The 25,936-nt window shown below is 42.0% G+C and overlaps 1 protein-coding gene across 3 annotated transcripts in view; it reads right to left on the bottom strand.

The window, feature by feature from the left end:
* The window catches only part of GRHL2 (grainyhead like transcription factor 2), a 171,729-nt gene that overhangs the window by 55,891 nt on the left and 89,902 nt on the right, over positions 1–25,936 (bottom strand). For all 3 annotated transcript variants that reach the window (XM_066379250.1, XM_066379251.1, XM_066379252.1), the window contains exon 8: positions 13,967–14,061. In XM_066379250.1, the coding sequence (XP_066235347.1) occupies positions 13,967–14,061 (95 nt within the window). The remainder of the gene's footprint in view (positions 1–13,966; positions 14,062–25,936) is intronic.

Below are 25,936 nucleotides of genomic sequence, written 5' to 3'. Positions count from 1 at the left end.
TGTCTACTGCTCCTCCTTCCACCTCAGCCATGACCAGTGGCTCTCTGTCACACTGCCCTGACCGCCCCGTCGAGAGCTGTCGTCTGCTCCTCCTTCCGCCTCAGCCATGACCAGTGGCTCTCTGTCACACTGCCCTGACCGCCCCATCGAGAGCTGTCGTCTGCTCCTCCTTCCACCTCAGCCACGACCAGTGGCTCTCTGTCACACTGCCCTGACCGCGCCATCGAGAGCTGTCGTCTGCTCCTCCTTCTGCCTCAGCCATGACCAGTGGCTCTCTGTCACACTGCCCTGACCGCGCCATCGAGAGCTGTCGTCTGCTCCTCCTTCTGCCTCAGCCACGACCAGTGGCTCTCTGTCACACTGCCCTGACCGCCCCATCGAGAGCTGTCTACTCGTCTGCTCCTCCTTCCGCCTCAGCCACGACCAGTGGCTCTCTGTCACACTGCCCTGACCGCCCCATCGAGAGCTGTCGTCTGCTCCTCCTTCCGCCTCAGCCATGACCAGTGGCTCTCTGTCACACTGCCCTGACCGCCCCGTCGAGAGCTGTCGTCTGCTCCTCCTTCCGCCTCAGCCACGACCAGTGGCTCTCTGTCACGCTGCTCCTTTCCCTTTTCTTCATAGTATGTAACATCTGCATTCATTCTGTTGTTTATCTGTTTAGTGCTTAATTATCTGTCTGCTCTGTGAAGCTGTAAACCCGGCAGAAGAGGGCCCTTGTCTGCCTGACCCCACTCTAGTCCCGGTGCCAGGGCCATGGTTGATACTCGACAAATATTTGTCCAATGAGTTAAGATAAAATTACTTTTCTAAATACACATTTCCCTCTTTATCTATGCTCTTGCTTTCACAGGCAAAACCTCTTAAGAGTTAAGATTGCTCTGATTAGCTGAACTTGTCAAGATAATATAGACCAGATTTATATTGAAAAATGTTACCTGTCTGTATATTAATAAACATTAATTGAACACCAACTCTGTGTGTGTGTGTGTGTGTGTGTGTGTGTGTGTGTGTCCATGGTATGGAAGATGCTGTATACAGAGAGACACTCTGGGAGATGTAGCAGTCTATGGTAGGGCCCTGCCCTTAAAAAGGGGGAGGGGGGAGATAACAGTTTTCACTGTTGTATAATGTATATAATTAGATACTGAGTTGAATATCCCAGACTATACGTGCTGTAAGAACGTGATGAAAGGGAGAAAGCTCAACAATCAGCCAGGGAAGACTGCCTGCAGGAGTCCTGCGGTGCAAGAGAGAAACAGCCCAACAGAAGCACGGGTCTGTGTGCGCAGGTTAAGGAACCTGAAGAGGAGGCTGGTGAGGGAGGAGGCCAACCAAGATGCTTGTATCATCGTTGTCAAATACCGAACATTTGACGAGGTCAAGTGTGTATCACTGGCCCTGGCCAGTTGGCTCAGCGGTAGAGCATCGGCCTGGTGTGCAGGGGACCCGGGTTCGATTCCCGGCCAGGGCACATAGGAGAAGCGCCCATTTGCTTCTCCACCCCCCCCCCTCTCCTTCCTCTCTGTCTCTCTCTTCCCCTCCCGCAGCCAAGGCTCCATTGGAGCAAAGATGGCCTGGGCGCTGGGGATGGCTCCTTGGCCTCTGCCCCAGGCGCTGGAGTGGCTCTGGTCGCGGCAGAGCGACGCCCCGGAGGGGCAGAGCATCGCCCCCTGGTGGGCAGAGCGTCCCCCTGGTGGGCGTGCCGGGTGGATCCTGGTCGGGCGCATGCGGGAGTCTGTCTGTCTCTCCCCATTTCCAGCTTTAGAAAAATACAAAAAAAAAAAAAGTAAAAAAACAAACAAACAAACAAACAAAAAAAGTGTGTATCACTGAGGCCCAGGGCAGGCAGAAAACTCTGGCCACAGTATCTGATATCCAAGTTCCAGAAAGGACAAGGAGAGTGAGGACTGAGAAGAGGCCACCCAGTCCAGAAGTCAGAAGGGTCTGTGCCCACTTCCCGAGGCCAGACCCATGGAGGGGAAATGGAAACTAGATTTCTGGGACGAGGGAGACCGGACGTGAAGACCGAGAGGAAGCATCTCAGCTGGGCAGTGGGGGAGAGGAGGGAGCGATGGACAGGGACATGGGCGGAGGCAGCAGGCCCAGTAGAGGTGGCGTTCACCCAACAGGAGAGGCTGCAACGAACCTAAGAGGCTGAGAAGAGGAGGAGTTGTGGGAGCTGAGAGCCTCAGAGGCAGGGGTTAAACGAGGTCAACTCACCAGTGAAGTTTTGTAAAAGGAAAGGCAGTTTGCTCTGAAGCTGGAGGGGAAATGAGAGGAAAGCACAGCACGAAAACATCGTACAAGAGGAACAGAAAAGATGTGTGTGGACTGGTGCAAACCCTGGCACTGTGGCCTTGGACTAGCTACTTGGCCGTTCAGGCCTTCATTTGCCTCATCTTTTATGTAGCTATAACAATCCTCACCTTGGGACTGTGACACTTTAAAATGAGATGATGTTTTAAACTGTAAAGTGCCATGAAAATCAAAGGGCATTTACTACCATGCATAGTCTATATCTTCTCAAATACCTAGTCATGCAGCTGGTCCTAATCTCAGACCCCAAGGTCTTCTGTACCTCCATGGTACAGTCAACAAAGCCCCATGCCTCTTACCTCCTCAACTGCTCCTGCAAAGCTGGCATTCTGTGTCCCCTAGTTCCCCAGTTCAAGCCATCCTGGCTATGGGCCCACTACAATAGCTTCCCTCCTGGATTCTCTCCTGAGGCATTTTGTGATGCTGTCTCCAAAAGAATTCAAACACAGATTACTTATGATTCACATTAATTTGTGCAAACAAATATTTAAAGTGCAAACATAAAATGTATCTCTGCCCAACACTTTCAGAGGAGGAGAGTTCAGGCAAGGGAGAAATGTCTCAGGCAGGACGTTAGTTGCTCCTCAGATTGTGGGATTCGGCCACTCCGCTGTCACCTGAACAGATCGTAGGAAAGAGCATCTCCAAAGAAAGAATTTGGACACTGTGTAACAATGGGTGGGGCTGTCTCACACATAATGAGCTCCCAGAGGGGAATAATTTAAGCATGGACTGCAAGAGTCTCTCACTCAACTTTCTGATCATTCGTTATTTAAAACCTTTTCTGTTCTTGTTTAATACCTAAAACTTGTTTTGAGTTTGTAATGCCTGAATATGTTGCAAAATTCAAAAGGAACAAAAGGGTAAACTGAAAACACACCCCGCCCTGTACTGTTCCCCAATCCACCTAAGTTTCTTGAGTATCTTTCAGCTTCTTCTGTATTCTTCTAGAAGTAGGCTATGAAATACAAATCCTTTTCTCTTTTTTTTCTCTTCTTTTCTTTTCTTTTTTTTCCTTTTTTTTTCTTTTCTCTTTTATAGGAGAGCGAACATACAATTCTGCATCTTGCTTAGAATATAAATTTTGAAGCTAGCGCTTTCTTTTTTCTTTTTTAAAGAGTCATGAAATATGGAGTAACAATTTAACATTAGGTTTTTCCAGTTTTTTCATATATATTGTATATATCTATATATTTCATATACTATTTCATCTTATAAACAACAATGCAATTCATGTCTTTTTACACAGCCTTTGCACACACATGCACATACAAACTATGGGCCAGTGCACAGGCCATGTGACAATTTTGGATTTGACTTTTGTCTTCACTATTCCTCTGAAATTGCTTTCTTCAAGGTCAGCCTTCTCACTAACATCTTTATAAGTAGGGGCTCTCAAATTCAATATGCATCTAGAAGGTATTGTTAAAATATGGATTTCAGGGCCCCACCCCCAGAGTTTCCAATTCAGTAGATTTAAGGACAGAGGCCCAAGTCTTTGCACGTCTAACAATTCCAGGTGGAGGCCGATGCTACACGTGGAGGCCAGGCTGTAACTTCGTTCCTCCTCTTTCTCTCCCTCCTGCATTCTTTTATACTCTCCTTTCCTGACGACCTCTTTATTCTCTGGTTCCTCTTCCTCCATATTCCCTACGTGGAGTGGGTCTAAAGTCCCATTCTTGACCCTCTTTTGCCCACTTTCCAGCTCTCTCTCTCCACAGCATCTCATCCATCCTCGTGACCTCTATCAGCCCCTCTTTACAAACAGCTCTAACTCTTCTTCTGCTCTCATGATCCCCTGGCTCTCGTGTTTTCCACTCTCTGTACCTCTGAGCACCTGTTCTTCCACCAGGCAGGCTCCTCTTCCCCAACTTCCACACGCCTCAGTTCCCCTGACACTCAGACATGCCTGTGTGCCCCATCCTCCCTGGCCCCGCAGAGAGATGACCTTCCTACATGCTGAAGCATTTAGAAGTATGAGTGTGTGTGCATGTGCGTGTGCATGTGAGTGTGCGTGTGTGTGTGTGTGTGTGTGTGTGTGCAAGAGAGAGAGAAAGAGAGAGAGAGGGGATCAAACAAATCATTTGGGAAAATATTAATGAGTCAACCTAAGAGACGGGTATGAGCCTGACCAGGTGGTGGCGCAGTGGATAGAGCGTCGGACTGGGATGCGGAAGGACCCAGGTTCGAGACCCCGAGGTCGCCAGCTTGAGCACCGGCTCATCTGGCTTGAGCAAAAAGCTCACCAGCTTAGACTCAAGGTCGCTGGCTGCAGCAGGGGGTTACTCGGTCTGCTGAAGGCCCGCGGTAAAAAAAAAAAAAGAGACGGGTATGTGGTGTTTAACTAGCCTTTCAATCTTCATTTGAAAATTGTTTTTAAAGTTGAGGAAATTTTTTAAATAGAGTTTCTCTCTCCAGAACTCTCCCAGCACTTTAAGTCTATGTTCGTTAGAGTCACTGTCACTTTCTACGTCATATTGCAGTTATTTAGAGCGATGTGTCATTTCCCCGCCTCGCCAAAATGTTCTGACAGTAGCTGCTCTGCTTGGCCAATCTGTCCATGAATTCCCACTGCCCAGCCTAGAGCATAATATGCCGCAGGCACAAAGCTCCAAAGGAATGACTGCCCTTTCGCCAGTGATAATGTAGGAGAAGTTTCTAATAGATGCTCCCAATACAACAGGCAGCGTGGAAAGGGCACACGCTTCAGACAGCCCCGGTGGGAATCCCACCTCTATTAGGCATTAGCTGCCAACCCGAGGCCAGCTTTCTAACCTCTCTGAGCTTTACATTCTTTAGTAGTTCCATGAAAAATTATATTCACTTAAAAATATGAATAGTGCATAACGTATAAAAAAGTACCTGGCAGGCTGCCTGGTGTTTTTCTATTCATTTAGTAATCACTAAACAAATATTAACCATGGTGCACACTAATATACACACACACACCAACAGTCTCTGAAATCCAAGTCTGTAATCTAATTCTCTGCACACACACAACAGTTCATGCATGTAAGCTACAGAGCCCTAAGCAGGACTCAGGTCAGAAACCATGGATACTCTACATTCTAACAAAAGATTGAGCTATTGATATGTTCAGTAAGATGCCTTGCAAAGATTATTCCTTCCATATATGAATTAACGCCGGCTTGATAGCTTCTCCCGCCACCCATTACCTTATAAAACTGGAACAAAGGCACGGCTTTGTTTAAGTTCAATACCACAGACTCCAGCAAATGTTTACTTTTCCCTTTTAAAGCTTCCATCACCCACACCACGCCCAGCAAACACATAAAAATGCCATTTGTCCTGCTTCACAGTGTGTATCTTGACCTTTTAAGACCCCTCCCAGGAGCCTCCCCCAACCTCTTCTTTACTTTTGAGACCATAGAGGATGCCCAGTAACATTTTCTAACCTTCCTAAAATGACCTGTTTAAAAACTGGCTCTACTTCAGCAAAAACAGTGGGACGTACCTCTTTTTAAATCAGTAATATCTACCAACCCCCTTTCATCCTAGATTGTCCTGTAAGCAAAAGTAGAACTCCCGGGGGGTGGGGCGGGAATTGGGCATCAGGAGTACAGTTTCCTTTGGCTAGCTCTTTGGCTTCTCTTTTCACCCCGAAAATCAGTATTTACATATCCTCTCTTCTCCCTGGTTTTCAGCACTGGAGTTTGGCAGAAAGACAACACAGCCCCTTTAGAAACAGCCCCTTGGAAGGCATGATTGTCAAGGCTACAGAACTATAATTTTTTAAGGCCTTGTGCTTGACACACAGTGGGGGAGCCCAGTAAAAACTGATTAAATATTTTAGGCCAAAAGGTATTATTGAAAGAGAGAGAAAGGGAAGGAGAGCGCGAAATAATAAATTTTGGACCATTTAATGGATTTGCCATGATTTGGTCTTGAATATCAATCAAGTCAGCCTTTTGATTAGCATAACCTTATTTTCCACTCAAAGAGACTGAATAATTTGCAATGTAAAAGGAAGTTAGAACACCTATATTCTCTCCAATTTACTACCTTTCATAGGATATAATCAAAACCCTGAGGCCTGACCTGTGGAGGCAGAGTGGATAAAGTGTCGACCTGGAACACTGAAGTGGCTGGTTCGAAATCCTGGGCTTGCCTGGTCAAGGCATATATGGGAGTTGATAGTTCCTGCCCACCCCCTTCTCTCTCTCTTTCCCCTCTCTAAAACGAATAAATAAAAATCTAAAAAAAAAATCCCAAAAAACCCAATGTTACTGGCTTGAATGAGGGGTCATCAGCATGATCTCAAAATAGCTGGCTTGAGCCCAAGGTCACTGGCATGAGAAAGGGGTCTATGGCTCTGCTGGAGCCCCCCAGTCAAGGCACATATGACAAGCAATCAGTGGACAACTAAAGTGACGCAACGACAAGTTGATGCTTCTCATCTTTTTCCCTTCCCTCCCTTCTCTCTAAAAACTAAATAAATAATTAAAAAGCACTGCCATTTGCCCCATCCTGTCTTCTGAGTAACAAAAATGGAAGTAATGAGGACTGAGAAGCTATTTTTTCTATTCACTAGCAGCTGATGGAGCAAAAAGCTCATCTGACTTGCTGGACACTGGTTGTCCCTTGAAAAGACAGCACTGAAAAGAGAAAGGGTTGACCCATAAGTGAGAAAAGAAAGAAATCTGGACTTCATATGGAATAAGTAAGCAATCCTATACGATAGCCTCGGTTATGTCTCACAATGCGGAGCCAGTCATGGCACGAGCCACATCAAATGCCCTGTATACGGGGCAGTGCTGCCTCATGACAACAGCTTCATGCTCTTCCTTTCAATGAATTTAAAAATACAGAAGAGAGAATTATTTTTACTCCCAGCTTCCACTTTTCTATCCCTGCTCAGCAGCTGACTCATCTTGGCACTTCCACGTTCCCATCCCTCATGCTGGGGCTCAGATGTTACATATCTGCAAACAGACTCAGTTGAAGATGGGAAGGAATCCTAATAGTCCTCACTCCCAAATCCACTTTGGTCGATAACATGTACGATATCAACAGGTAGTGTAGTGGGACAATCAAAGACGTGGCTCGGGAGAGACCGGTGTGCTGGAAGAGCTGGGCCGGCAAGGCCATCTTGGTGGAGCCGGGGGAAGACTGAGGGTGGCACAACCAGGGTGACTTGACTGAACCACTTTGCTCAAGAAAATGGAGCTACTTATTTGTTTTCTTTCTTTCTGGAACTACATATGTTGTGCCCTATAGATTTCTTTGAGAAATAAAATCATAGCATGCTTTGGCCTAAAAAAATAAATTTGCAGATTTCCCTCTATTGGGATGGTTTAGAGCAGCGGTTCTCAACCTGTGGGTTACGACCCCAGCGGGGTCGCCTAAAGCCATCGGAAAATACATAATGCGTATCAGGTATTTACATTCCGAATCATAACTGTAGCAAAATTACAGATATGAAGTAGCCACCAAAATTATTTTTTGGTTTGGGGTCACCGCAACATGAGGAACTGTATTGCGGGGTCACGGCATTAGAAAGGTTGAGAACCACTGGTTTAGAGTATGGACTCTGGACTCAGACAGACATGGGTTCAAAACCCACCTTTGCACTTGCCGAATTCTTCAGTGCCTGGTATGTAGAAAGTTGATTCTTAGTGGAATCAGAATGTAAGATGCACAAGAAAACGATTGATAAAGTCTCTTAGGCCCTGTGCTCTCCACCCCACCCCAACCAGGTCTCAGTCTTACCCACCCCCAGTCTCACCACAAAAATGTGTTAACAGGGATGGGGGAAAAAAAAAAAAAAAAAAAAAAAAAAAAAAAAATATATATATATATATATATATATATATATATATATATATGCCTCATCTGTGTCCTTGGCACTTTCTAAAATTGCAACAACTTCCTATCTGAAAGTTCCTCCCAAGTCCCCGGATGCAGGAAGAGCATTCACCACTGATCTTGTAAAGCGGAGGGCTGGACTAGCCAATTCCCAAAGCCCCTCTAGCCACTCAACACAGATGTTAGTAGGGGCAGTAAGCCTCGCCCCGGAGGGGAATGACTCTACTTCTGCAGGTAGAGGTGCTAGGCTAGAAGACAGGAAAGATAACCCAGGGGGGAAAACATTTCACATTACTGAATTATACTAGATACTTTAAAGAATCTTAGAGACAGAAATGGGCTCGCAGTAGATTTCTTTGCTTGCTGGATGGTTTAGGTAGTAAGGGAGGAGGCACATTTTCACTGCCTCCAAAGCCATCGCAAAAGGCTTGGCTGCACAAGGATTAAGAAAGGATTCATAGAAAGAAGTCTCCTTCATCTTGGGTAGTTTGTAAACCATGAGATGAGTGAACCATAGAAATGGGGAAATTGGTATAGTGTTCCCGTGAAAAAGCACACACAAAAAATCTTGTTCCTCAAAGCACTGAGGACCATCATAATGTGCAAGTAATTTTCTGTGGTCATACAAGAGGGGCCTGCATAGCACACTGAGGTTGGTTTAATCTTGAAATCATTGTGGGCCCTGGCTGGTTGGCTCCGCAGTAGAGCATTGGCCCAATGTGTGGAAGTCCTGGGTTCGGTTCCCAGTCAGGGCACCCAGGAAAAGCGACCATCTCCACCTCTCCCCCTTCCACAGCCATGGCCCATTCGAGCAAGTTGGCCCCGGGTGCTGAAGATGGCACCATGGCCTCGCCTCAGGCACCAAAACAGCTCAGTTGCCGAGCAACAGAGCAGTGCCACAGATGGGCAGAGCATCACCACCTACTGGGCTTGCTAGGTAGATCCAGGCCTGTCTCTCTGCCTCCCTGCCTCTCAGTTAATAATAATAATAATAATAATAATAATAACAACAACAACAATAATAAAAGAAAAATCATTGTGAACTGGAAAGGGCCGAGTTTCAAGATCTCCTTAGAAATATGGGAGAAAGGGGAGCCTCTAGTCAGGGTTTGCTGTGCTCCTGCTCCGGGGGGTGATGTCATTTGTGAGAGAAAGACAGCACTCTGTGCCAGGAATCTGAGCTCACTACTCTTCAATAACTCAGTAGGGTCTTATGTGGGAATACCTTATTTTGGGATTAGCAACCAATAAATCTACTTTGTAGGCACCAATCTTTGGCTAAAGGAAGAAAGAAAAATTGAAATAACCTTGTAAATGGGAGTCATGTGAAAAAATATAGCACAGCAGGCCTCCTGTTAGAATCATATGGATGGGACCTTAATAATCTGTTGACTTTAATAATTCATTTTAATAATCCCTGCTCCCCTTACAGCTGAGGAAAGTAAAGCTCAGAAGGGGAAGACACAAAGCCAGCTATTCCAGTGCCAAGACTCGTGCCTGGGTGACTGAACCCCATTTCAAAGCTGTTTCCTCTGTATCACCAGCCGCCTCAGCCCCCATCAATTTCCAAGCTGTGACAGGATGGACAAGGACTCACAATCTTACCCACCTAGATGTCACTGGAGCCATTCCCAGGGACCTAGGAATACCTGTCCACATTAATGAGCATCCAGACTGCACCGACCCGGAGGGGGGGGGGGGCGGATGTCCTGCGGAGACTTTTTCTGCTGCCCGTGTTATTGTGCAGAAAGACACTGTGCACAACCAGCAAAACCGGTTCTGGGTGGAGGAACTCAGGAACAGTTCTGCCACAATCATGCTGCAACTGATACTAGAAATCAGGAGTTAATTCCCAGACCTCATTTTAATTAATACTTTCAGCGCCTTCCCAAGTCAAGCTTTTTCCTACAACTAAACTAAATGATTAGAATTTCACATTTTTTCTGTTCTTCTGTTCATGCTAAACGAGGGGTAGAAGGAAGAGGTAGGTCAGCAACAACAACAAAAAATAGGGATGTGCTCTGAAAAGAGCTAGCACCCTATCATTAGCTCCTGATTATACATACGTAGTGAGAAGACCAGATACTGAACTGTTGCTTGTTTCTGTAATAAATTTGCCAAAACTTAAATATCCAAATAAAAACTGCTCATTAACACAATCATCTTGGGAAGGCATGCGGTTTCTCAAATGCAGCTGCCTGGCTCAGGTTTTATTTGTGGGGTCTCTTCCGACACCGCCTTTTTCAAAGCTGGTCTGGTAGAAAAGAAATCTCATTTTTAACCCTAAAGTGGTATTGGCCAACTTGTTGATCCACATTTACATCTGGACCCAAGTGATTTCTGGTGTTTTTTTAAACATCTTCAAAGATCAAGATTTACTACCATTATGGGCAATCAAGAGTATGTCACAGCCTCTCTCTCTCTCTCTCTTTCTCTCTCTCTCTCTCTTTAAATGTTTATTTACTGATTTTTTAGTAAGAGAGGAAGGGACAGAGAGAGAGACAGGAACATCAATCTGTTTCTGTACGTGCCCTGACTGGGGATCAAACCGGCAACCTCTGCGCTTCAGGGCGATGCTCTAACCAGCTGAGCTATCCGACCAGAGCACAGCTACTCTCTTTAACAGTGCCAACCCAAGTCAGAGTCTGGCCTGCAGCCAAAGACCTGGCCACAGGAACCAGAGAATGCTGGCGGGGATCCTGGCCCCATGTCTCTCAGTGATACAACGCCAGCCTCCATTGTTTCAGTACATTCCCCAACACTGAAGGGCGGTGAAGATGTGAACTGCACAGTCAGCTGTCTGAGGGGGTATGGTTGGGGCATGGAAACTCAAATGTCCACCAGGGCCAGGCAGAGAAAGTTCCAGAATGGAAGAGGGTAGAGAAAGCACTAAAGAGAATATAGTCAATACCGCACAAGGACCACTCATGGCCTTACAAACACTTGGTTGTCAGATTCTTTAACTAGCTAAAAAAAAATCTAGAAATCTAGGTTAAAATAATAATAATCTCTTGATTATTAAATGTGGGTGAAAAAATAAAAAATCTGAAATAAAAGTGCATAAATACACGATACATAGACATTTACATTCTGTGGACCATATGAAGGCTGTAGATCACAAATTTGTGTCCTCTCATCACATAAATCCAAGCATCACATGAACTGAATGGGGCCCCAGCCCTGAGGCCTACAAAAAATTTCTGTGTGGATATTCCCAAAAGGAACTTGAAAGCGAATTCAGCTGCTCCTGAGAATCCAAAATATGAAAATCACAAGCAATTCCACTGTGAGAAACACCTTTTGTTTCTTGCTTTGTTAAAAATGTTCCTCTCAACCACATGATTTTGTTTCTTTGCAGTCTGCTTATTATAAAATCAATAATATTTTAAAGATATACCTTAGGCTTGTTGAGTTGAAAAAAAATCTTGGCCTCACTCACTAAATGCAATGGATTTAACTTTTATGATTTTCTTTAAAAGCCCTTCCAGGAGTTTGGGGAAAATTATTTGTAACTACTTTTTATCACTTATTAGTTAACTCATACAATTGCAACAATCAAGCAATAGTAACTAAAAATATATATTAAAGAAACACACAAATTTTGCTACAGGAAGCAAACATTGCCATTTGTCAAAGCATAGGTGAGCTTAAATTTGTCATCTTGGCACAACACACATGCACAAACACATTTAAACAAGAAAATTGAAATTCCACCTCTGGTAAAGAATGGAATTATCTTGAACCAGACTGAAAGAAAGGTCAACGTAACCCAAATTCACTACCTCGCTGTGCATTGCAGCGCCTCTATCTTTCACGTTATCTCTTCTGATTTGGGCATTTTCTTTTTTTAATTTTAATTTTCTTTTCTTCTTCTTCCTTTATTTTTTGTTTCTTTCTTTAGCGGGTGGGGGGAGGCAGGAGAGAGAGACAGGAACAGCGAGCTGCTGCCGTATGTGCCCTGACCCCGAATCAAACTGGCAACCTCTGTGCTCCATGCTCCTGGACAATGCTCCAACCAAATGAGCTATCTGGCCAGGACTTGAATTTTCTTTTTTTTTTTTTTTTTTAAGAGACAGAGAGAGGAAGAGAGAGAGAGGAAGGGGGAAGGGAAGTATTCATTTGTTGTTCCACTCAGTCCTATATTCATTGGTTGCTTCCTGTGTGTGCCCTACCTAGGAATCAAACTCACAACCTTGTTGTTTCGGGACAAGGCTCTTCACCAACACAGCTAACCTTTACCAACTGAGCCACCTGCCAGGGCCTTGACATTTTCTTTAGAGGTTCCTCTTGACACAGAACCGTTAAGGCATTCAGCCACAGGCACTCATTATCACAGATTGCGTGACAATGACACCTAGGGCTACCATTACAGCTTACAGGTACAGCTTGTTTACGTTTACAAGGCACTTCCAATGACAGGATCCTGCTAACTGGGTGGTGGTCTGCCTCTCACTCCTCACACCTGCTCTACGGCTATTGGTCTCCTCCACCCAGCACTGGATCTTCACCCATCACACCCCCAGCACCATACTTGCCATAGCAATTATTTGGAAGGGTCTGCCTTGTTTTATTCTGTTTTGGGTAAGGGAACTAGTGAGGCCTGGAGCGGTAAGATGACCCGCTAGGGACTCCAAGCCCAGCAGCCTCAGACACACTCTCCTACAGTTCTGTATGGGACCTCCCACCTGCTGCGGGCTCCTCCCTCCCCTCAGAGGGCTGAGCCCGAGCATTCTCCAGGTTGCTCTGGCATTCACTCTATTGCTGCTTGCCCATGTAAGTCACCTTTCTGGGGCCTAAAGCCAATTTCATTTACATTGTTTTCTACATGAATGAAATGAGACACCTAGCAATTCATCTTCTTCTCTAAGTCCTGGCCACAAACGAGCACCCAATCTCCCTTCTCACCCAGCCTTCCCCCAGCTTGTAGGCAATAAAGCATTGAAGGGTGTTGTTTCCATTGACCTTTTCATTAGTTTGGAGACAAAGTTTGGTAACGCCCACCTCGATGAAGTACAAAACAAACTTGGGTTTCATCTGGAACTAAAGAGAGTCTTTAGTACAAAATAAGGATCGAGAATCAGAAACCACGCAGCACAGAAGAAGAGAGTGCAGAGCAGGAAAGTCTGGAATTTTCATAAACTCAGAGACTCATGGCTAGAAAGCAAATTCGAGTATCAGCGAGCCTCACTTTTTCACCCATGATATCTATCAGCTTGCCGGAGATTTTACTGCTGCCCTTTTTAACCGTACTGGCTCTAGAGAGACAGAGGGGAAAAACGCTGTCAACAAGAAAAAAATCTGGCTCGCGGTCCCAGAGGTGGGCATACCAAGAGAGTGAAGTTTGGACCAGCCCTGCTTCCTGCCCCCTCCCTCAACCAGGTTACACTGGGAAGGAGTCCTGGGGTCGGGAGACATTCCCAGTCACTTACCTATGGAAACATTAGCTCTGAGCACCGCCCTCCCTCTGAAGGAGGCTGCAGTGAGAGAGGTTTGGGGAAGTCGGCACTGGTATAAAAGGTTACTGGCCCGGTCTTTGCCTTTGCCAGCGCCGAGGGCTAAAACGGAGCCTGGAGGCTTGGGAGGCCACAGAGGAACAGGCCCAAGTGGGTTTCTACTCTACCCCCCCAAAAGGCAATTTAGCTGCACAGAACTGAATGTGTGTGACTTTTAGAGAAAGATAATAGGTTCATTTCCTTTTGTTCTGGCTCAAGTTAACAAATCTTTTCCTACCTATAAAGGCTTTTATAAGATAAAAATCACCTGCAAGAAAGGACACATTACTGAATAGGTCTGCACAATGAATCAGTGCTGCTTTTCCACTCACTTTGGCCTCCTCGTTCACGTCCCAGGTGAAGGAAACAGCATTATATGCGATCTCTTCAATGTTTCCAATTGTATTAAAGCTCTCCTTGTAATCCGCTGGAATGTTAAAAAAGAAAATGGTTTTAAGAATAAGCTGCTCGGTGACAAGTAAACATGTTACTCGATTAAAAGACTAAATCTCAGTGACTCAGTGTTCCTAATTGACTCGTTTGTTAGTTTCATTTTTTTTTACTAGGTTTATAAAATTATTCTTTTCTTCCTGAGTCCCTTGTCAACTAGCCATTCCCTGTCCTACCCACTTTCCTGCCCCTTCTGTTTGCTAGAAGTGCCAGAGTTTTCCACGGGGGTTGCTCTATAGAACAGAACAATCTGTTTATCAGCCGGGACAGTGTCATCAGGACTTGGGTGAAGAGGTTCCAGGAGAGCCCTGGGAAACTTTCTATTTGTTTGTTTACTTTTACTTCTTTTGGGGCTTGAACACAGAAAGTTAAGATAATCATACTCATCTCATGATCACCATCTGTCTATTATTTTATTTATGTAGTATATATTCATTGCTTTTTATCCCCATTTCCCACCCCCACAAATACAATCGCTAGTAATGTGTCTGCTATGTGTTCTTATTAGTTGTACGGATTTGCCTGCATACATAGCTTTCATTTTCACAAGCTGAATTGTGCTATGGGTAGGGTTGTCAGATTTAGCAAGTATTTGGGAGATACTAATCCTGAAAAAGTATTTGTTCTTTATCAAAAAATTTCACTGGGTGCCCTGTATATCTGGCAAACCTAGCTCTGTACCTTCTCAGACCTAACTACACACCTATTTCTCACTGCAGCTACATAGAATTTCCTGGGGACCCAACCACAATCTATTCCCTCTCCTTGGAGATGGGCCCTTGGCTGGTTTCCAGCTCTCTGGTACCATAAACAGACCTGTGATAAAAAATCTCGTTCCTCACCGTGTCCACTGTCACTGCCTCAGCTGGTCTGCAGCTGGACATGACATCCTAGTCTTAGTGCTCACTACTTCCCGAGGAGTCTAGCTTATGCTTACCACCTGTGTTTCCCTCCCTACTCTTGGTCTCCTTAGACATGATGTCTCACTGTCATTCTGTTCCTTGGGCACTAAATTAACATTGGTCATGTCCTTCTTGGCTGGCATCATGATAAAACCCATCTGCTTATCATTGAGGCCTGGGTTAGTCACATATTGATCACCTAATCACAGATGTTCTTTCTCTCTAAGCCTTCATAATTACTTTTCTAAAATAAAGCTATGATCATGTGCTTTTCATAACTTTTTATAAGGCTCAATCTTTCCCCATGACCTACCACATCCTTTACCATTAGGCCCCATACACTACTCTGTGAGTTATACCCCACACCCCACAGTGGGGTCAGAGGAAGGAGCAATTACAGTCGTCCCTCGCCACATCACAGTTCACTTTCCGTGGTCTCACTGTACTGAGAATTTTTAAATTGTCTATATCTAATTTTTTATCACAGATTTTTCACTATATTGTGGGATTTTGTGGTATATGGGTATTTCTATATAGTTATTATTTTAATTATTTTTGCAGTACAATAGGCATTTTCTAGCCTAAAAAATTAAAAACATTAAAAATATTAATTAAAACATATTAAGAAAATATTAAATCATCATCATCTTCATCATTCAAGTTATACATTGACTGATGAGTACTCACATAGAATTTTATGTGTTGTTAAAATTACATAGCTTTAAGAGTGTAGAAAGTGTTTTAAGAGCACAGGGAGTGTTTATAAGTGTGGGAAAGGTTAATAACAGTGTGAAAAAGGTTTAAAAGAGTGTGGGGAGGGTTTATAAAGCCTTAAAATATATATAAATAATGAAATAAATATAAGGTCGCTACTTTGCAGATTTTCACCTATTGCGGGGGGTGGGGGGGAGTCTGGAATCTAACCCCTGTGACAGACGAGGGATCACGGTATAATAATATTGGAGAGGTCTGTTTGTTCATAAAAATCTCTTTACATTTCCCCTTCTGAGTTAGGATAGGAGTTAGTTACTACAACTGACTTCCAGGATGTGTAAAGTGTTCTTTGTCTACAAAATCTGTTATGTGTCTGGTCAAATGGTTGTTTCCTCATCCTGTGTTCTGTAAAGTTGTCATACCACTCCAGGGCTGGTGGCTTCTTGAAGCTCTAACAAGTTCTCTATGTTAATGCTTTAAAATTTTGCAGTCTGATTCCTTAAAATTCACATATGTAATCATTTGTCACAAAATCTAAGTTTATGTCATCCTTTACCAAAACGTTAATTACTTTCTCTTATTAGTACAACTCAATCTGTTTTGTGAGTTAGGTTGAGAGTAGTACCCTGTTTGCTTTTTCTATCCATAATACAAATAATAATAATAAAGTCCATAAAAATAACCAGCTAAAAATAATCTGTAACAGAACAAAGCCAGTTTGATTTTGTTTTTTAATAAAACTCCTCATTACTGGGCCCTGATTGATGGTTAATCACAAGGAAACCTACTTAGATTTGCCCTCTGACTCACTCTCTAGAATGGCTCGCCTCAGTCCAGACTCTGATGAAGTCCGGAAATAGAATAGAATAGAATTCTATTTCCCCTCTTTCTCACCAAATTCTGGGGGCAATCCTATGAGTACAAAGTGGTGCCCTAATGATGTTATATTTGCATTTCTTCTATCAGGTATGAGTGCAAGCATCTCTTCACTGTCAGGATAACCCACCAGTGTCTCCTTATATAAACTGCCTGTTCATGTCCTTTGTCCATGTTTCTATTGGTTTTCCAAGGCGCAACCTTGAAACAAAACTTATGTATCTTTACTTTTTTTTTTTTTAAGTGAGGGGAAAAGAGATAGTGAAACAGACTCTGCCCCGATTGGAATCCACCCCAGCAACCCCTGCCTGGGGCCAATGCTCGAATCAACGGAGCTATCCTCAGTGCCCAGGCCAAAGCTCAAACCAACAGAGCCACTGCCGGAGAGGAAGAGAGAGAGAGAAAGGGGGAAGGGAGGGAGAGAGAAGCAGATGATCACTTCTCATGTGTACCCTGACCGGGGATCGAACCCAGGATGTCCACACGCCGGGTCAATGCTCTATCCACTGAGTCAACTGGCCAGGGCGGATCTTTACATTTTAAATAAAGCAAACACACTTTACTATAAAATCTTGTAAGTTCATCACAAGAAAGGCCGTGAACAAAAATGAAAAATATTTAAAAGCACCCACACTCTACTGAGCCACAATCATTAAAAACACATCTGTATGTAACTCATTTTTTCTATCTCAGTCTCTCTCCCTTTCTCAAAATGTGTAAATATTTTTACACAATATTGTAATAATGTTTTTAATTTGCCTTTTTCCCCCATAATACATCTTCAGCATCTTTTCTTGTCAATAAATAAACTTGGGTAAAATACTTTTGATGGCCAAATATATTATATTCAATTAAAATAAAGTTCATTAATTTTATTTTGCTCTTGCTGGTCACTTAAATGATGCCCAATACTTACCTACCTTAAATACCACTTCGTTATTGTTATGGCTAAATATTTACATTTACTTCATTTTTTCATTAAAATATAATTTTAGAAGTAAAATTTATAGATTATAAGCAAATATATTTTCAAGTTGTCAAACTGTTCCTAGAAAGGTTGAAACCAAACAGCTTATATTCATAATAACAGTATATGAGTTCCTGCTTCTTCCCAAATCAGTATGCAAAACATGCTAACTTATTATTATATTTTTAATTAAAAATTTTTTCAATTACAGCTTACACTTAATATTAGTTTGCATTAATTTCAGGTGTACAGCATAGTGGTTAGACAATCATACTTTACCTAATGTATTTTAATTTGCTATTCCTTGATTGCTAAGGAGGTAAAACTCTGATTTTCTGGCTCTTTGTGTTTCCTTATATTCTTATTCTTTTGTTTACAATATTTTTTCTTTTAGTAAGAGGAGGGGAGGCAGAGACAGACTCCCGCATGCGCCCCAACCAGGATCCATCCAGCAAGCCCACTAGGGTGCAATGCTCTGCTCATCTGGGGCCCTTACTCTGTTGTAACCAAAGCTACTTTTTTTTTTTAGCCCTGAAGTGGAGATCATGGAGCCATCCTCAGCGTCCAGGGCCAACTCTCTTAATGGAGTCCTGGATGCAGGAGGAAAGGAGAAGAGATGGGGGGATAGAAGCGAGAGGGGGAGAGGTGAAGAAGAAGATGGGTGCTTCTCCTGTGTGCCCTGACCAGGAATTGAACCTGGAACATCCACACAGGACATCCACACGCTGGGCCAACACTCTACTGCTGAGCCAACTGGGCAGGGCTTTCTTTTGTTTTTATATTTATTCATTTATCTAATAGCTTCCTGTTCCGCCTTTGGATCATTTTTCTCTTAAGTTATTCAAATTTTCTTATTGATTTTAAACTAAATAAATAAAGCTAAGAGATAAGCAAAAGGAAAACTATATTCTACAAATCTAAGCAAGGCTATATGACTGTATTGGGGGTGATTTTAAATACAAATTTGTGCATTCAGCAGTCAGCTAATCTACTAAAAGTTTAGAGATAAGTAAACCACTAAATTTAAAGAAATTAAGTTCCCTAATTCTTCATAGCTATTTGTTTTAAAAGATAGTCATGCAAATTTGTTTTCAAGTTTTTAATAAGCATTTTTAAGAAAAAGCTCAATCATAAATTTAAAAAGCAAATGTTATCTCTAGAAATAAAGACAAACCAAAATAGTTTGGTTAAATGCTTATCCTATATCTCATATGTTCCGCTTATCCTATATCTCATATGTTGCTATATTATAAGGTTTTTTTCTTTTCATAGCTTCTGCACCTGAAAATTTACTCACCTTAATAAATATATTTGTTGGGCATACAGATGGTCAATAGACAATGAAAAGATGCTCAACGTTTCTAATCATCAGAGAAATATAAATTAAAATCACAATGAGATTAAGAAATTAACAAACAAGTGCTGGTGAGGATGTGGAGAAAAGAATGTTTTCTTTACTGTTGGTGGGAATTTAGATGGATGCAGCCACTGTGGAAAGCAGTATGGAGTTACATCAAAAATTAAAAATGGAACTGCCTTTTGACCCAACAATTCCATGTCTGGGAATATATCAAAAGAAACCCAAACAATAATTCAAAGGAATATATGCACCCCTATGTTTATTGCAATGTTATTTACAATAGCCAAGATTTGGAAGCAACTAAGTACCCATCAGTAGATAAGTGGATAAAAAAGTGCTGGTACATTTACACATGGAATATTACTCTGCTATAAAAAAGAAGGAAATCTTACCTTTTGCAACAGCATAGATGGACCATGAAAGTACTATGCTAAGTGAAATAAGCCAGTTAGAGAAAGATAAATACCATATAATCTCACTAATATGTAGAATCTAATGAACAAAATAGAAACAGACTCATAGATATGAAGAATAGATTGACAGCTATTCAGGGGAAAGGGTGGGAGGCTAGGTACAAAAGAGGAAATGATTAAGTAAATAAAGAAAACTCCTAGACAGACAACAGTATGGTGCTCACCAGAGAGAAAGAGGGTGGGGGAAGGTAGAAAAGGACAGATGGGGATAAATGGTGATGAAAGATTTGACTTGAGGTGATAAACACACAATGCAATAAACATAATATAATATAGAATAGATGATGTAATATAGAATTGCACCCATGAAATCTATTTAATTTTATTAACCAATGTCACCCAAATAAATTCAATAAAATTTTTAAAAAGTATATTAGTTCAGAAAAGAAAAGGTTTTTTAAAAACACATGCAATACAAATACAAATAAAATGCTTTCTGGGCCTCCTAATCTTGCAGTCTCATCAGTTTCTGTCATATTCACTTAATCAAAAATATATTAAACAAGTATTTACTGTGTGCTCGCTTTGTGTCAAGCAACTGTCTCAAGACATGTTTTATGCTCAAGAAACAGCATAAAATAAGACTGGGTCCCTGATCTCCTGGATCTTTTGTTCAGAAGGAGACAGAATGTAAATAAGTAGATAAATAAATGAACAACAAACACATTATTTGCCTGCTTATTTAAATAAACAACAGACTGTTCAATCTGCTCTTTCATGCCAAACACATAACACAAAAAGACAGATAAAGCTACTTCACACTGGGTAGTTACGTTAGCTCATTGATTTCCTTCATTGCATGTAGCAATAGTTTACTTATTTGTTTACTTCTCACCAGCATTTCCCATTAACTATATATGCTATTTGAGGGCAAGAATCTTATCTTAAATATTGCTGCTCTCTCAAAGTTCACCATCATACTGATAAACCCTGTAAGTTAGTAGAATGAGTGAGTAAATGCCTGAATGAATGGATTACTAGGCCCTCTAAACAAAAAAATATAATGAAGAGACTGATGCCACACACTCCTGTAATTACACAATTACAAGAAATGCCCGTTCATCTCTATCCTGTCGTGAGTCTCTAAGACATTCATCTACAAATGGTCAAGTAGCTCACTACCACTTGGTGACCGCCAAAATTTTCTCGAAGACTGAACACCTTAAGTATACTGATGGTGCTTTGTCCACATGTGTATTTGTTCAGTCAATAAAACGCTAATAGATGTATCTTCTGTTCTGAAAACCGTCCTTTGATAAGTATTTGCTTAAGGATTTATGACCTGTGATATAAAAATAGAAATTCAGCTACATGATGTTAAGCCTTCCTTAACTTAGTTCCTCAGAAAAGTTTCTCAAACCCAAATTTTGTAAATGCTGACAGCTGCAACCAGTAAAAGGTATTGTAATGAGCTGGTACAATTAGCTTAGTTACCCAGAGTTGCCAATAACAAATCACCACACATTCGGAGGCTTAAAGTAACGGAATTATATATATTCTCTTGCAATTCTGGAGGCCAGAAGTTCCGAATCATGTGTTGGCAGGGTTAGCTCCTTCCGGAAGCTCTGAAAAGTAATTGTTCCACGCTTCCCTCCTGGCTTCAGGAGGCTGCTGGCAGCCCATGGTGTCTCCTGGCTTGAAGATGCATCACTAATGCTGCCCCTGTGTTCACATGCCGTCTCCCCTGTGTCTCTGCATCTATTTCTCCCTTCTCTTCTCAGGACTTGTCATGGAATTTAGAATCTACCTTAGTCTGGATAATCTCAGTTTAAGATCCTTAAACTACACCTGTAAAGACCTTCTTTCCCAAATAAGGTCGTGTGTCCAGGTTCTGGAAGTTAGAACACGAGCATAGATAGCATTTTTGAGGGTCACCACTCAATCCCCTCCATCAGGGATGTCCTCCTATGATCGGTCGTGAAGTGATTTTAGTGAGTGGCTTTTTCTTGCATGATAGCCACGATAGCTGAAAAATAACCATCCCACTTTAAATGAATTACAAAGCACAAAACTGTAAACACATTACATTTTAAATGGACTTGTTTTCCCTAAAAAAAAGGATGAGACAACATTGAAGCTACATGATTTGTACTCTGGTTTGTAAATATCTATATAATATTAATATCTACTTGGGGAGGGCGGGGATATAAATAGGAAGATAGCTAGGATGTTTCTAAAAACCAGCATGATGGAACAAAATTATAACTGGCTGAAATGGATCTCTAAAAAAAAAAAAGTACACTAATTAAATTTGAATTAAAAGGCCATTCTTATTAATTTTAGTAATTTGCATACAAAGGAAAATCCTAGAGTGCGTGACTAGCATGAAGCATCAAGAAGAATAAAACCATGAGAAGAAGAAATGGGAGTCTAATTAAATAAAAATAAAGTGGATTTCGTTGTTAAGTCATGTTGCCAGTGACAGAGCTAAACTTTGCAGGGTCCTCTCTCTGGTTGTGTGTGTCCTTGGAATGCCAGAGTGTGGAGTGGGGAATGCACAGCCACGGACATTCTCAGAGCCTGTTAGGATGCCCCCAAAGAGACAGAATGAGTCTTGGTTCCTGTACCTTATGTTCTATAACAGTGCTTCTCAAACGTTGGGGTGCATCAGAATCACCTGTAGGGCTTTAGTAAAATGCCGTTGTTTGGGCCCATCCCCAAAGATTCACTTCGTTTGGGATGTGGCAAAGACTTTGCCTTTCTAACAAGTTCCCAGGTGGGAATGATGTTGCCAGTCTATCACCCAGACCACACTTTGGGTAGCACTGTTCTACAGCAAATTAAAATGACTGAATCCTTTGGGTTCATTTGCTTCACTCCACATATGGTCTTAGAAAGCACTATGTCTGTCATTGAGATCCTACACAAACCACCAGTGAAGTCTGTATGACAGCTTGCCCTTCTCCTTAAAGATTTTCCCTCTTGGGTAGACACAAACATCATATATATATAGAAAGATCAGGCATTTACCTATATGGTGAGACTTGCGTACCACCTGCTACAGAAGTCTGCTTGCTCTCAAGGCTGTGATCCCATTCTAAAATACTCATTCCTCTGGTTCTGGGCATTGTCACAACCATTCTGTGAGGTAGGTATTAGCATCCTCCTCACAAAGAAGTTGCTGCTTGTAGAAAATCATGTCACTGGTGACAGGCCAATGTGTGATTTGAATCCAGGTCTGTTTGGTCCAAAGGCCAAACTTTTAACCGCTGCCTATATTTATTTTGCAAATAAAACATGAAGTTGTCACCAGATACTAACATCTTGTAGGGAATAATCACAGCACATCCTACTTGGCAACTAGCTGGTAGGGAAGTGCTGAGCAGAGTTCGATGAGGCAGAGATTAGATATTGTTGGGTGATTACAAATCCCGTGACAAAGAAAGCTGAGTTTGGGTGCCGCACGGGAGACAAGCAGAGAAAGCATCTCCATATCCTGCAGACACCACCAAGACTGAAAGAGTTAGGTCTTCGGAAAAACCAAGGGAGGTAGGGGTGAGGATACAGTGTACAGTGTTTCACAGGCAGCTGCTGAGCGTGGGTGTATATGCAACGCTCTCGTGTATTTTTACGGCAAGTTACATTCTACCCAGAAATGATGGGATTGGATTCTATTTTAACTGTTATGGGCAGCATGATGGTAAATCATTTTGTTATCTTTTTTATTTTTTATTTTTTGCATATGATCAGTGGTATATGTGTGTGATTCTGGAATGTTGTCAAAGGAATTTTTAATTCTTTCCCCTTAATTAAGTTTCACATGCTTGGTAAATTATAGCTGCCTCTTTTAATTATTTTTGTATATATTGTTGGAGATTAAAAGGAGTGGTATAATTAATATAAAAATTGCTTCTCTTCTGAAAGGCGTGGATGCTGTCTGGACTAGTGAAGTAATGAACCTGGAATGCTGCAAACAGCTCAGGGCACCATTGCCAATTCAGTGTGCACACTCTGCAGCCTACAAAGCTTCTTCGTCCGAGCCAAGAACTCAGGGTAGTTTACATGTTTGAGAACAGGATATACAAGGATTCTGTTTCTAGGCCAGTGCCCAAGGAACAGGAAGAAAGGACACTGGTGATGGGGACACACAGACCTAAATTTAATTTCTGTTCTCCTCCCAGCAAGCCCTCTGACCTTCAGTGAGTTACAGAACCTCTCTGAACCTGTATTTCCTCATCTACAAAAAAGAGACGGTATCTAAGATAAGAGAGCCTGTTAGTATCATGGGGGTGACCGGAACACTGGTCCTTACTTCGCCCATCCCACCTGACCTCAAACATCTGCTCCCCTCTGTCTGTGAAGGTCACATAGGATCAGCTCAAACTCAGGAAATAGCTGAGGGTCCTTTTAGAAGGATTCGCTCTGACTTGAAATAGCTAGAATAAATAAACCTTAGTCCAAGTAGGTTCTGAGACTTTTTTTTGTTTTTCAAAATCAAAAAAAAAGCAACTCCTTAAAACCTGAATGACTACTCACAAGAACTCTAATGAGTTATTTCTTTTATCATGCTTTTCTCCCAAGTCAGAGGTAAAGTGAGTTTCCTTAGTGTGTTGACACTTGAGCTGAGTTTTAGAGGTATGTATTAAATGTATTTCTGTCATCTGGTCCTGGCCCCTGAGCAACAGCACCAGTTTTTTAGGAGCTGAGTGTATGCTAAATGTATACACTTCACAAACATTGCCTTGGACAATTCTGATCGGTAGCTTTTTAAATTATTCCTACTTTGTGGAAGAGGAAACAGGGAAGCACCTTCCCTCCCTAACAGTCACTTAGTTTTAAGGGGCCAACTTAAGAAGCCAGAGCCCTTTGATTTCTGTGATATACCACCTTACAAATGAGCACTTTTCCACACATAATTCGGAACAATGATATCTGAAATGATGAAGGCATCATTTGTGACTCATAGAATGTGGCTGGAAAAGAAGAGGGACTCTTTGATATTAAAGCAGGAATTAATAATATTACTATTTACTCTCCATGGTTTCTTATGATATCCTCACAGATACTTAAGATGGAACCTTTCTTGGAATTTTCCCTTTAGGCTAAAACTAGTATTTTATTTGGGTTTGACTCACCTTCTTGTTTCTAGAGAAGAAATTGTATGAGACAGTGTTACAGCTTTCAATTGCTTTACCCATAATTTTAGAGTAAAGCAGGCATTTTACATTGTCACCCAGTACTGTGTTCCATGTATGTTAGTATTTTTATTCTATTTGGTTTCATTTTAAAAATGCTGATCCTGACCTGTAAACTTGATTCTTAATTGCCAGAGGTCATATCCTATATGCAGACATATCAGCACAGATGCTTATGCACCTATAAATGTACCATGGCTTCTAGCTCTGAATTCAATCAATTTAGATGGGCTTAAAATGAACCTCTTTTCATTCCTCTGTTACTCACTAAGATTTAACTTCATTCTCACTATTTTGTTTCTTTAAAACTCATCCCTGGTACTGTCTCCTTTCTTTTTAATAATTTTTAAAAGGTATTTATTTATTTATTTAGTGATTTTAGATAAGGAAACATCAATTTGTTGTTCAGCTTATCTGTGCATTCATTGGTTGACTCTAATGTGTCCTGACCAGGGATTGAACCTGCAATTGTATTGGGCCAATGCTCTAACCAACTGAGCTACCCAGCCAGGGCAAGCCTGTTTACTGAATGAATGCAGACATAGTTAGTGCTTTGGTAAATAATTTGTTCTTGTACACTGCTTGACCTAGTCATGTTTTATTTGTTTTCCATTCTGTGCCTTATTACTTAATATACTAAAATTTTAGGGGTAGGTGTGGGAACAAGCAGTTAGAGGCACACAGGAATAGAAGTTACTGCCCAAAGTGGCTAATCAGCTGTCCTCACCCCAGGCCAACTAACAGGTCTCCCTCCCTCTAGCACAACAGTCTCCAACGTCCTTCCACTCCAAGTGACATTTCCAGAAACTGTCATATTCCCCAGTTTAACCAACACTAATTTATAAAAGAAAATTGAATTCTTTCTCAAGTGATGGTACTTTATTAAGTAGTAAGAGTCATGACAATTACCATTCTGTGATAAGACACTCAATAGTCTCTCAAAGACCAATTCTAGTGCCTAAGAGCCATTAGTGTCAGAAATAACTTTAAAACACATATAACTGCACTTCTGAGTTTCAGACTGAACAGCTTCAGACAAAAGAAATGGCTTTTAGGTTGCTGGTGGTGAGGATACAGACACATGACAAGAACTGTAAATGCCCGCATGGATTACCTTTCACTAAATTTGAACCACAGACCCCATCCCTTCAGCTGCTCAAGTTCCATTCAGAGGAACCTCCATTTCCAACCTCCCTAGTTATCTTGGCCAACCCATCGCACATTTCAAGCTGGTTAACAGACATAGGAGTCGTCTGCTATGTGCATGATGGGACCAGGACACTGCATTGGCTATTCTAGTTCGTCCTATGAGTGACTTTTGCAATAACTGCTATTTGAGTTACTCATGTGCTTATTCCTGTTTATTTTCCATCCATTATCAGAGGATGTTGATATTATTTCAAAATTGAAATTCTATTTCTCTTA

The sequence above is a fragment of the Saccopteryx leptura genome, chromosome 3 (genome assembly GCF_036850995.1).
Source record: "Saccopteryx leptura isolate mSacLep1 chromosome 3, mSacLep1_pri_phased_curated, whole genome shotgun sequence".
In the NCBI taxonomy this organism is placed as follows: Eukaryota; Metazoa; Chordata; class Mammalia; order Chiroptera; family Emballonuridae; genus Saccopteryx; species Saccopteryx leptura.
The sequence above is the reverse complement of the archived record's forward strand: the minus strand, read 5'-3'. Positions and strand labels throughout refer to the sequence as shown.